This window comes from Pantherophis guttatus, chromosome 2 (assembly GCF_059756535.1).
Source record: "Pantherophis guttatus breed Tessera chromosome 2, ASM5975653v1, whole genome shotgun sequence".
In the NCBI taxonomy this organism is placed as follows: domain Eukaryota; kingdom Metazoa; phylum Chordata; class Lepidosauria; order Squamata; family Colubridae; genus Pantherophis; species Pantherophis guttatus.
In genome coordinates, this window is record NC_142064.1 from 60,916,993 (window position 1) to 60,930,439 (window position 13,447).

A 13,447-nucleotide genomic window follows, 5' to 3' on the forward strand; every position below is an offset into this window, starting at 1 on the left:
GGCAAGCAAAATGTTCCATAATCTGGTTATCTTTCTAGGATGAATAGCAAAGTCTGCCAAATTTACACAACATTCATATAATTACATGTTTTCTTTCCTTTTCTGGATCTATGAGTCCTTTTTTAAAGCCTTGCAGGCCAGGTTGTTGCACAGCATGGGAACAAATAAATGAATTAGAGACTAGGAGATCATAGAGAACCTGAAAACCATGAGCTTCAGTCACAGTTTTCTGCATCCCCTAGTTAGTTAGTTTTTGTTTTTTTTTAAACAAAGTGGGAAGAAACAAATTCCATATTTTCAAAATGCAGCCGGAGCTCTTATGGATAATTGACTATTCTTAAATCAGGATCCACATACACAGCATCATGTATTTTAATATTACTACACACTGCTTTCTTCCGTCTTTTGCATTCATCATAAAGTTCACCTTTCTTTCTTCTTTACAATGGATTATCTTCATGCTTCAGATCCATTAGTAATTACCCTTTTCTGTATATTTTGTGCATTTACTGCTCTATTTAGCCAGCAGCAACTCTTCTTTAATGTACCATATTGGAGAATTAAAACTGGAGATTTTTTTTTATTCTTGTTGTAAATTGTGCTGAGGAAAGAGTTGTATGTGAACAATTCTTTTGTGGTATTGGATACATTAAACCAGATTATACTAATAAAATTACATAAAAGATTTCTATTTTTTTAAAAAAACTTTGATTCAAAATAAATTTCTTGAGGTAATTCTTTCCTTAACAAAAGGGAAAAACTACATTAACAGAATTATAAAATGCCCAAGAATATATGTCTCTATCATGGCCATAGAATCATGGTCATCCTGGAAGGAGGGTCCTAACTCAAAGCAGAGGTCAAACATCTCATGAACCAGGGACTCACAGTACAGATACAACAGTACTTGATTCAGTATGTAAGACTTGTCAAACCAAGAGCAGTCAGCTGAGGATCCAGAAGGTAGAGAAAGAAAGATACGGGGGCAGTGGTGAAATCCAATTGTTTTACTACCGGTTCTGTGGGCGTGGCTTGGTGGACATAGTGTGGCTTGGTGGGTGTAGCTTGGTGGACGTAGCAGGGGAAGGATACTGCAAAAACTCCATTCCCACCCCACTCCAGGGGAAGGATACTGCAAAATCCCCATTCCCTCCCCACTCCTGGGGGAAGGATATTGCAAAATCTCCACTCCCACTCCACTCTGGGGCCAGCCAGAGGTGGTATTTGCCGGTTCTTCGAACTGCTCAAAATTTCTGCTACCGGTTCTCCAGAACCTGTCAGAACCTGCTGGATTTAGCCCTGTACAGGGGATTAATAAGTTTTTTCTGACTACCCTCCATTAGTAAGCAGCAACTGGACCTGGGTGTCAGCTCTGCAGGAATCATCACAAAGCCTTCAGTTACAACAAAATTAGCTTTGCAATAATGTCTTTATCTTCACTGCTATTCTATTGTTCTATCGTGCTTGCTCAGTTCCTGACCTAAATCCTTGGGTTTTTAAAAAAACTATTCTTCTTCTGCCAAGGCCTAAAACCACTCACTTAATCATTGTGCTTTTTTTCACTGAGTATCAGGCTATCTCTTTGGACTTCTGTATGTAACACAAGATGAGGTTGCTATTACAATAATCCAGTTTCTAACTGATCTTTATTAGATCTGCTAAAGCTTAGAACAGGATGCTTCTATAATTGTTCCAGCAGTATTCCATGTCCCTAGCTTCCCACACAGCATTGAAATCCCATAACAAAGCTTTTCCCATCAGATTTTGTCAGACTAGGAGGTATAAACATTCAGATGGTGATGGGGAGATTTGTAAAAGAAAAGAAAATAGCCATAGCACTTTCCTGAAGGAAAAGAAAACAGGAACAACTGAAAAACATCATCTTAATAAATTCTAAAACATTGTTGGGTATGGAAAAATAGAAGTATGGTTTTGCAGGAAAATAAGATTTTGGAGAAATTGGAAGATAGATTTTGGCACAATGTTACTTGTAATATATGACAATCATTAACACATCTTCAATGATAGTTAAGTAGTTTGTCGTATGATCAATAACATTCCCAGTTGATCCTACATAAAACTATTCCAGCTGTTTAGTACATGATTAGTACTTTTGTAATTCTTATCACAACTTTTTTTTAACCAAGTTGAAGCTTTTTAGATAATGTTTACTCTTCTAATCTTCTCACAGTAGTGTATCGATCTTTTATTGATCTCCACAAAATGAATTACCTGAATGTTTTGGGAAGGAGGACTTCCTTCTTTTCATAAAGAAAATTTCTGAAGTGTCCTGTTAAAGATAAATGTTTCTAATATCATGCCTGACCGATTCAGGGATTACCGGTTCCCTGTTTCAAGTCATGTTGTAAGCAGAAACCTTCACAGTATGTTACTCATGGTAATGAAACATTAAAATGAAAAATCTTTTAGTGTTTTATCATAGTGGGATAATTTTATTTCTTTTTTTTTTAAATGCTTAAGTTATTTGGTTTCCTTGAGCTGAAGCTATCACTGACAGCATTGTCACACTCCAAAAACACTAACTTGTTCTAACTTGCCTTATAGATGGCATTCCATTCAGCTGGTGGATTGGAAAAATCAATGAGACACAGACATACTGGGGTGGTTCCACTCCTGATGTGCAGAAATGTGCTTGTGGAATAGAAGGAAGTTGCATTGACTCCCAACATGACTGTAACTGTGATGCTGACAGAAATGAATGGTAATTGTTTTCCCTCTCATTTCTTTTGTTGTCAAGGCTGAATGTTTTTGTATGTTTCTGACTCTCTTCTCTAATAGACTCTAATAGAGCCGCCCTTAGTGTTCCTCCACTATAATTTCTTAAAATGCTTCATCCCTGCATGCTCGCTCAAATCCAAAATTGTCCAATATTTTCTTAGGTCTGATCCAAATGTTCCTTAGCAGGCATTTTCAGGACATTCCTAGATGAGACAGAATGGGCAAAAGGTTTGGATAAAACATAGTTTTGAAGAAAGTTTGAACCTTTCCTTTCCTTTCCTTTCCTTTCCTTTCCTCTCCTCTCCTCTCCTCTCCTCTCCTCTCCTCTCCCCTTTCCCTTTCCCTTTCCCTTTCCCTTTCCCTTTCCTTGTTGTAATTCAACAGTCAAACATAGGGACTTGTACATGCTTATTAAATACCAGTTTTCTTCTAAGCAAAAGCATATTGTTCTGGTAATCAGTTGCTAGAGTAACAAACAGCATGCTGTTGATAATTTGAGAAAACCTGAAGGAATACAAACCTAATTCCTTTATAATTGACAGACCAAGAAGATATGGATAAGAAATGAAAGGGTTTTGACCAAGATTTTTGATTTTTGTGATAATGGAAATGATGGGTTCATATTGGTCATAATCATATTTTGATATTTCATTATGCCAGTAATATTCTATGTATGGCCAAAGAAATATCATTTTAGGACAGTGAAAGATGTTCAAAAAGCAGGAATTTATGTAACCTTGTGCTTGAACAATTGGTCTATAGTTTCATGGAATGAGATATTCTTGCCTACACAGCTTCTGGGCCACTAATATAATAGCATAGAGGTATTACTGTATATATGCTGTATGTATATATTTTGCATGAGAAAATAAAGGAATCTAGATGCAAAACTATCAGCAAACCAGTATTATAAATTTGGAAGACCACAGATTATTGTCAACATAAAAAGCTCATAAACTTGGATAAATGTTAGCAAATTATCTTTTTTTATTCTCACAAAAGGATTACTTCTCTGGGGAGCAAATAATCACTGATTGGCTGGCAGGATTCTGTGCTCAGGTATTCAACAAAAAAGGGAAAACTTTGCTTGCTAGTTCCCTGTGAGTTCTAGATTCACAAACAAGTAGACCTGCTGTGCCCACAGCATTCTGAGTAGATCTCTATTTATCTTAAGGCTATTTTAAGATGGATTGTAAAAGCTCAGGAAACAAAAGAACGGTCCTTAGAAAGAGTTCCTTCAAGAATAGAAAAACCTTTGTAAATGACACATGATCTTTTGTGTGTTGGAAAAAATATCACATACTCTGGATATGGGGTGGGAAAGATGTTAATAATATGAAAACAAAATCTACTTTCAAAATTGCAGGGAATGTTTATCGTAGAATCTGTCATATTTCTTCATTCTATTTAGTATAGTAGATTAGTTTCTCTGTAAAATGGTAGGATAGTGTGGAATAGAGGAAGAGGAAATATTGGAGACTTACAGGTTTGTTTTTAAGAAACAGAAAAGAAGGTAACACTTTTCATTATGCAGAGAACAGTTTGCCTGGGATACACTAAAGAGAAGATCGCTAAATGGCTGCTGTCATACATTCATGCAAGAATATAATAAAGATGAAAGATTTTATAAAGCATTACCAAGTCAAAACATTTGTCATAAACATTCAGTTTAGGAATCAAATCCAAATCCAAATACTTGCTTAAAATAATGATGCTTTGATTAAAACATTAATGTAGTTTAATATTACATATGAAGTTTTCATCAATGCTGCCTGTCAAAATGCAAGGAAGGAATGTTATTATTTTTAACCATCTTTTAATTTTTAAAGCCTAATATGGCTGTGTGTGTGTGTGTGGCTCAGTGGCTAAGACACTGAACTTGTCGATCAGAAGGTTGGCAGTTTAGCGGTTTGAATCCCTAGTGCTGCATAATGGGGTGAGCTCCTGTTACTTGTCCCAGCTTCTGCCAACCTAGCAATTTGAAAGCACATAAAAAATGCAAGTAGAAAAATAGGGACCACCTTTAGTGGGAAGGTAACAGCGTTCTGTGCGCCTTTGGCATTTAGCCATACTGGTTACATGACCACGGAGATGTCTTCGGACATGGGTCTTTGGCTTTGAAACAGAGATGAGCACTGTCCCCTAGAGTCAGGGAACGACTAGCACATATGTGCGAGGGGAACCTTTATCTTATCTTTATGGCTGTAATATGCCATCTAATTTTATCACAATACTGATAAATGCCAATTGCTTTAATTGGGAAAAAATCTCTTCATTTGTTCTTCTGTAATTGTGACAACTTTATCCCTTCATAATCATCTAATATTTTTGCAAAGTTCTGCTAAAAAACCCAATCAATTTGCATTTTCCTCAGAAATAAATCTGATTTTTACTTGTTAAAAGTAAAATTTTAAAGCTAAATATATAGTTTGGAAATATACAGCAAATATACAGTTTGGAAAGCAAGCATATTTGGTGCTGGACTGCTGAACTTTGTTAAATTTCTAAAACACACCTATGAAACATTGCATCATTACTTCAATATTTAAAAATAGGAAAACTTTAATTTGAAAACTTTACTTTGAAATCCTGAAAATGTGGCTGAGAAAGGGTGTATCCCTGATTTTTTATTCCCTGCCCAGAAAAAGAAAGACTTCTAGACATTTTGCATTGGATATTTTCCTTCTGTCTCACCCCATAGATTCAAGGTGTTGTAGAATATGTTTTTTTTTAAAAAAAAATCATCTCACTGATCTACTTTGCTACTAATGATAATCTCTGAACAAAGTCTTATTTTTGGCTCGTCATTGATATTACACAACCTCCACTCCGTGCACTGCTTCTCTTTTTTTATTTTCTGAAATATCCAGGACTCTTGAAACACCTTTTCTAACTAACAAAAATTATTAAAGGCCATAAACTTTTGTGACCTTCAGTTCACTTCATCAGATCAAATCTTATGTCAGCCCCCAGGGATGAGTGGGATTCTCTTGTTAGGCAGCGGTGGCTTCAAAGCAGCATTAATGTTCTGGGAAAGGTGGCAGGAAAGATTGCAAATGGCAATCACAGGATCAGTAGTGGGTTTCAATTTAGTTTGCTACTGCATGAGCTCACGCACGCGATGCTTCTGATCATGCACAGAGGTGTCTGGGTGGGTGGGCGGAGCCTCCCACCACTGCTGGTTCACCCAATCTGGGGCAAACCGGTAACAACCCACCACTGCACAGGATCCCGGAGCTCTTGACAACCTGTTGTAAGTTGCCAAGCACTAAGATTGTAATCATGTCCCCATGGGGCTGCTGCAGTGGCTGTAACATCAGGGACTAGTCTTAAATCCTTTCATTCAGCACAATCATGACTTTGAATGGTCGCTGAATGAATCACAGTAATCAAGAATTATCTGTAATTTAACTCAAGGCCTAAGTTTTAAAAAAATGGTATCCCATTGATTGTTGTAAGAAAGTTAAATTTTAACTTTTTTTAGAAAATGGAAAAACAGTTATAACACCGTGGGCAATTCTCACGAGATTAAGTTTGCCAAATGTGAAAAGAAGCACAGGAACTTTGAAACTGGATCTCTCTGAAAACCTCTAATTATCACACCCTATGAATATTTAATAAATATTGAAAATAAATATTAAATATACTAAATTGATTTGGAGCATTTTCATAAATTGCTTTGAACCAATTTGATAAATTGAATCAATAGTTTAGTTTATCATATCCAGGAAATACATCCAGATCAATTTTGATGGATTCATTTAAATGAACTTAATGCATCCTAACTGATTTCATTGGATTCAGATGCTGTCTAGATATGCATGTATGAATTTTAATAGTGCAAATCTAAATCAATTTGGATTTAGATCAGTCCAACTCATATCTACTTTTAATGCACTTTGAATGTTCAGATGAAAACCGTTACATTTTCTCAATTAATTGGAATGTTTACACAATCCTAGTAACTTGATTTTCAACATACTTTTTTAAGATTTACAAGGAATTGTTGCCTGTTCTGTGGACATAGAATATCTAACTTTGGAGGTAATTGACTAATAAAATAAGTCTTTGCAAATTTTGATTAGCAAAACAAAAAACAAAACCAAAAAAACACATTAATCCTGTTACTTTTTTTTTTATAAATTCCACAGATTTTCTTCAAAAAATATGTCCTCAAACACCCAGAAAAAGTTAAGATTCTCCCATCCTTACTGTAGTGAAAGAAACCTAAACATTGGATATTCTTTGTTGGAAAACATGAACAAAGTAAGAGTTACATGTTACCCTGCAGCAATTAGACTTCAAAAACCATGATAACCATTTGGTCCCAAATCATTGATTTGCCACAGAAACAGATCATGGTTCAGGTTTGTAGCTCCCTGTCAGAACATGTGCTTTGTATTGGCACCCTTCCATATTCAGTGCCTTGGAAGTGTCCGCCAATCAGAGTCAGAAAATGTCTGCCAATAGGTGATAACATTGCTGAGCTGACCAATATTCTGACTCAGTACAGGTGGTCCTTGTTTAAGAACCATTTTTTTCCACAGACCACTCAAATTTAGGGCACCAAATTAATAATGCTTACAACCAGTTCTCATACAGTGGTTGCAGCATCCCTAAAGTCATGTGATCACAATTCGGCTATTTTAATGATTGGCTTGCAATTATCACACTGCGATATCTCACAGTCATATTTGTAACTTTCACTACCTGCTTCTGACAAGCCAAGGCAATGGGGAAGCAAGCATGATGTTGCAAGTAGCAACCACAGGATGTCATACTTACTGACTGCGTGGGATTCACTTAAATATAGCAGTTTTCCACCATGGTGTTTAGCAATGGAAAGTCCAGTCCTAATTACCCTAATTAAATGAGGACTACTAATAAACAATTAGTCCAAAAAAACATAATTAGTTCAAAATTCCCTCTGTATAAGAATATGTGTGTTTTTCAGCACTTATGCTGTATTTAATAAGTTCAGTGCTGAGTCTAAGGAATTAAAACCATTCAATAAGATGAAATATTTTCTGCTGTTTATCTTTATTTTCTTTCTTGCTAAGCTACATAGGGCTCTGTTTCTTAAAGACGTGGACATGTTATGAATAGATTGCCTATTTAAGAGGTCAATTAGTTTCTTAATAGAGCAGGAAAAGTTGTGGCTGCATAAAGTTAGGCTCTGTGTAGCTGTAATGGTTTCATTCTACATACATGGCATATCAGTTTTTACTGCTAAAAACGCTGTAATGTTCCATGATGTCATGACTATCTTATCCATGTATCCAAGCAGTTGTTGTTTGTTCACACATTTATAAATGTAGTAGTATTTTTCCATAGGTCTGAGGATAGTCATGAACATTTGTTCTGAAACTGTATTTCTTTATTTGTGGCAGGACAAATGACACAGGACTTCTGTCCTACAAAGACCATTTGCCAGTAACAGAACTTGTCATCACAGATACAGGCCGTCCAAATTCTGAAGCAGCTTATAAACTTGGACCTTTACTCTGCCAGGGTGATAGTAAGTAAATAAATTGTGTGATTATATATAAAATAATCTCTCTCTCTCTGTCTCTCTGTCTCTCTCTCTCTGTGTCTCTCTCTGTCTCTCTCCCCACTCCCTCATTCCCTCTCCCTCCCTTCCTCCCTGTCTCCCCCTCTCTCCTTCCCTCTCTCTCTCTCTCCCCCTCTCTCCCTCTCCCTCCCTCTCTCTCCCTCTCTCCCTCCCTCCCTTTCTCTCTCTTCATGCATACAGTTCATAGGACTTTCAGGTTAAATTTGAATCCATTTTTTTTTTTTGCACAGTAGCTGATCATTGAACAGGGAAGGAGCTGCATTCTTCTTATCAATGTTGTGAATATAAAATTCAAATTGACTAACTGTTTATAGTGTACATTTGATTTAGAAATCTAGAGTAAGTCTTAACCTTCTGAAAATGACAAAGGCTACTTTTGCATCTAAGTCTATGCACGTTTGCGGAGACACTGAGTGATACTTATTTGAAAATAAAAGTGCAGATTGAATATCATGCTAATACTTGAACTATAAACTTAAAGCGGCAAGATAATAAAGCAAATGCAGCTCTTGTATCTGTAAAAGCTGATGAAATGTAATTTAGATTAGAACATTCAGGACTGCAATAAAATGGTTTTGAGTAAGCTCTTACATTAAGTTTGCTTTCAATAACTTTGGAAGCATTTGAAGCTCACATCTGCTCTATCTATTTTCTGCATCACTATGAAACATTTTGGGCATACAATTTTTTTATATTTCTCCTACGGAATTTTTTTTTTTTTTTGCCTTAAAGAAAAATGCATAAAGCAAAGATAAAAGTACAAACAATATACATTTTAGAAACATTTCCCCATGGTATATTGTATGGCATTTATTTGTCCTAATGTATTTGAGAATAAATGAGTGGTGTGGGGGGGGGTTGTGGGGGTGTATAAAATAACACTGCAGAATTTGAAAAAGATCAGCCATTAATAAATCAACACATGCTGAAACACTGTGAAATTAGACAGAAAGTGCTATATATTTATATCCTGCCTATCTGACCAGAAAATTCCCTCAAGGTGGTTTATAAAATTAAAACTTTTAAGCAAGAAGTTTAAAAACTAATATAAAGTAAGGGGGGGGAGAATGTATTGAGTATAACTGAAACATGAGGTTTAAAACTCATTTATAATTTATCTATCATATTTTTTTGAAAATGACATTTCTAAAAAAGAAAAAAGATCATGAAACTAACCAGAGAAAATATATTTAGCTTTCACGGGCTGATAGTGCCTGATTTAATTCACCAAGTAGTATACAGCTTATGAAATAAATAAATACATAGACAAGGATATAGCAGAATGGTATGAAGAGATTTAAATATGTGGTATAGTGGCAAACAAAGTAACTTTAGAATGTAACTTCCTTGAAAATTGATAAAGATCAGTGTTCCCTTACATGCTCATGGACGGCATAGTAACTGGTTATTTCATGTAAGATTGCTAAAAACTCTTAGAATTAGTACAATAGATTTGTTCTAATCTTTGGATTAGAAGCAATGCAAATGAAACTGTAGTATAATTTTCATTAACTAAGATTTAACTATTAACTAGAAAACATGCATATGCAAATACGTGCATTTTAACTTTCCTTCCTTCCTTTCATCTAATATTGATAATCTAGTGGTTGATCTTGAAACAGAACCCCAAAGTGGCTAACAGCCAAAGATGAAAATAAGAAGTCTGTTGGTAGAGTAGACAACAAGACAAGAACAATGAAAAGTTCATAAGAAAACAAGTAGCAACAGAAATAAACATTAGGGAGGTGTCATTCAGATTCATGATGATGGGATTGCTTTCATCAGCCTCAAAGGCCATCTAAGAGGGCCCAGCATGAGTCATTTCCTAGTTGCCAAAATATCATATCATTAAGAAAGCAACTGAGAAGGTTCTTTGGTATCACCAATTTGATTTTTTAGATAATATGATTTGGAATTAAACCTTTGTAGATTATATGGAAAAATGCAGGCTTTTCCATATAAGTGAATTAAGTGGCACTTACGAATTGAGCTTTTGTTTCAAAGAAAGGCATTTAGTGAAATCTTTGGGGATAATTAATATATTAATTACCAATTCATTAGCTACAGCTGTGTATGTAATAGATTTTTTTCCACCGTCTTTGTTCTATATTTAGGAGAGTTTTGGAATGCAGCCTCCTTCAACACTGAGGCCTCCTACCTCCATTTCCCCACTTTTCATGGAGAACTAAGTGCAGACATGTCCTTTTTCTTCAAAACTACAGCTTCTTCTGGTGTGTTTTTAGAGAATCTGGGAATCAGAGACTTCATAAGGATAGAACTGCACTGTGAGTCATATTTATTTAAATATGGATTATTTCCATGCTCTTCTTTTGGATATTTATCTTACATATTTTGACCATGCCTTGATTGCTAAAGCTGTCTGAAAATTTGAGAGGTGGCTTTACTAAAAGCTAAAGATGGAGTTATAGATTAGTGCTTATAAGCATTGTATTATTATACGTAGCTGCTCTTTTAATTTCAAGATTTCAGTAAAATCCTGCTTGTTCTCATGGTTCTTATGGGAACATAGGGCAAATGACTGTTATTCAGATAGTACAGGTAGTCCTTGACTTACAACCACAATTGAGCCCAACATTTCTGTTGCTAAATGAAACATTTGTTAAGTGAATTTTGCTCCATTTTATGATCTTTCTTGTCACTGTTGCTAAGTGAATCACTGCAACTGTTAAGTTTCTAACATGGTTGTTAAGTGAATCTGGATTCCCCATTGACTTTGCTTGTCAGAAGGTCACAAAAGGGGATCTCATCACCCTGGGACAACTACAACTGTCATAAATATGAGGCAGTCGCCAAGTGTCTGAATTTTGTTCACATGAACATGGGGATGCTGCAACGGTCGTAAGTGCAAAAAACAGTCATATTTTTTCCAGTTGTCACTAAATGAACTGTTGTTAAGTCGAGGACTACCTGTAGTATATCGTATTTGTAATATTATGCAGTTTGCATGAATAACATTTTGTGTTAAATGAAGTCATCTCTTCCTAGAACTGATATAATCAGTTCAAATGATGCCTGTGGCCAACCATGTGTCTTAACTAGGGAGGAAAAAAACCCATGCATAATAATTTCATTTTTTAAGTATAAAGATTCCTACATTGTATGAAAACTATATTATTATTTTAAGAGTAGTTGGAAAAGAATTTATTCTCTACATTTATTTTTGTTTGTTTTTAAAAAACAGAATAATATGAAATATCCAAGTGAGCCCTGCTTTGGAGCTCTTTCTTCATATTATAGGCTTCAGAGGCCAAACTCTTAACAGTCACTTCGCATTGTGCAACTGTTTTCTTTCTTTTTCATGTTTTGAAATACATTCATATATAACATTTATTCTGCTTTTCTGATAAGATGTAGTTTCAGACCATACCAGGGAAATATTTGAAAAGTTGAAGAGAAAGACAGCACATCAACTTAGAAAACAGACTTCATTATTGAAATTTGCTGACTGGCAGGGACTAGCATTGGGTATCTGTTCCACATAGTTACTGTCAAGGCTTTGAAAATGGAAAGCAGTCTGCCAATGCCACAGATTCAAGGTGTGTTTTTTTAGCTTCCAAACAGTAAAAGAAAGCAAAGATGGAGAATTTGCATAGATCAGAGCAGCTGAATTAGTCTAATGTATGGTTAAAGTGTTTAACTAGAACCAGGGTGATCCAGATATGATTGCACCTTCACTAACCTTAGATGTTGTTATACAGATACTTTTGAAAAGAGTGTGTTGCATGCCAATTTGAGATGGAATATATGCAGGAGTGGGCTTCAAAAATTTTAGCAAGGGGTTCTCTGCCCAGTTGTTGGGTGGGCATGGCCATGGTGGGCATGGCCTAGTTTAGGCCTCCTGCACCATGGAGGGGGGACTCCTGCACCATGGAGGGGGGGCCTCCTGCACCATGGAGGGGGGGGCTCCATGTTCGAGCCTCCAGGAGGGCGAAAACAGCCTCCCCAAGCTCCAGGGGGCCTCCAGAGGCTGGAAATGGCTCATTTCCTGAACTTCCTGTAGGCCTGTTTTTTGCCCTCCCCAAGCCTCTGCATGCATCCTGTGCTTACCTGCATCCAAAACAAGCCACGTGGGGACTCCTGGGGCAGGGTGAGGTGGGTGGGACGGGGCCAGCCAAGAGTGGGATTTGGGGGTTTTCCGAACTGCACAGAATCTTAACTAGAGATTCTCCTGAACCCCTGCGAACCCACTCCTGAATATATGATCTAGAGAGAAACCAGATAGAACCCATGAAGGAACAAATGTATTCTCTATACTTTACAATAGAAGTTTTGGTTTTCGGGGGAGTGGGGAGATGGAGAAGATTTGACAAAATATAATAATTTTACTTCAAAAAGAGCTTCTATTCAATTATTCAGATACTTACTGTGGAATATGATAGCTGACGGACTTTAGATCAAAGTGTCCTCACAATGTAGTAGGATAGAGGACACAAATTTGCTCTTTTTCTGATGTTTTGTTATATTAAATAACAATATAATTGCCTTGCCATCTACTACACTGATGGAAAGTGCTATAATATACAGTGATGCAGTAGCCTCAGCGAATCATTAAACCAGGATATACAGTAACAGTGTATTGAGTTTCACACAGTCGAGCTGGAATCTTAAGAATTATGTATGGACCATTGGTGGACCAAACTGAAGATGACCACATAGCACAGAAATGGTGGTATTTCTTTCATCAAGTGCTAGAATGCACACAGTGCACAATGCATGACCTGTCTGATGCTTTATTAACTTAGCCAACAAGTACAGTAGTTCACTTATATTCCTGCACACACCAAAACGTAACAATGTTCCTTCTCCTGTTCTGGTGGCATCTCAAATCAGACTGCATCTGCAGAAGTTTTGAGTGCATTTTTGTTAGGATTCCTGTTTTGTTGCAACGGACAAAAAAAAATCGGCTATTTTTTTTTTTTTTAAAAAAAAGAAGATTCCTTTTCTAATAATGCCTGTTAAAATGTTTTGGTATTCAGAGGCATGGATCTTAAGGATCTATAAATCAGCCAAGATCTAATTTGAATTATGCTTCAGTTTAAATGCATAATTCAAGGAGTTAAATTCAATATGATTTTGACTCAATTTCATGATTATATTCAAAGATATATTTTGTGG

General features: G+C 36.1%; 1 protein-coding gene across 2 annotated transcripts in view; it reads left to right on the plus strand.

The window, feature by feature from the left end:
• Positions 1 to 13,447, plus strand: part of CNTNAP4 (contactin associated protein family member 4) — a 243,585-nt gene that overhangs the window by 194,639 nt on the left and 35,499 nt on the right. For both annotated transcript variants that reach the window (XM_034410059.3, XM_034410060.3), the window contains exons 14-16: positions 2,566 to 2,722; positions 8,130 to 8,257; positions 10,426 to 10,596. In XM_034410059.3, the coding sequence (XP_034265950.2) occupies positions 2,566 to 2,722; positions 8,130 to 8,257; positions 10,426 to 10,596 (456 nt within the window). The remainder of the gene's footprint in view (positions 1 to 2,565; positions 2,723 to 8,129; positions 8,258 to 10,425; positions 10,597 to 13,447) is intronic.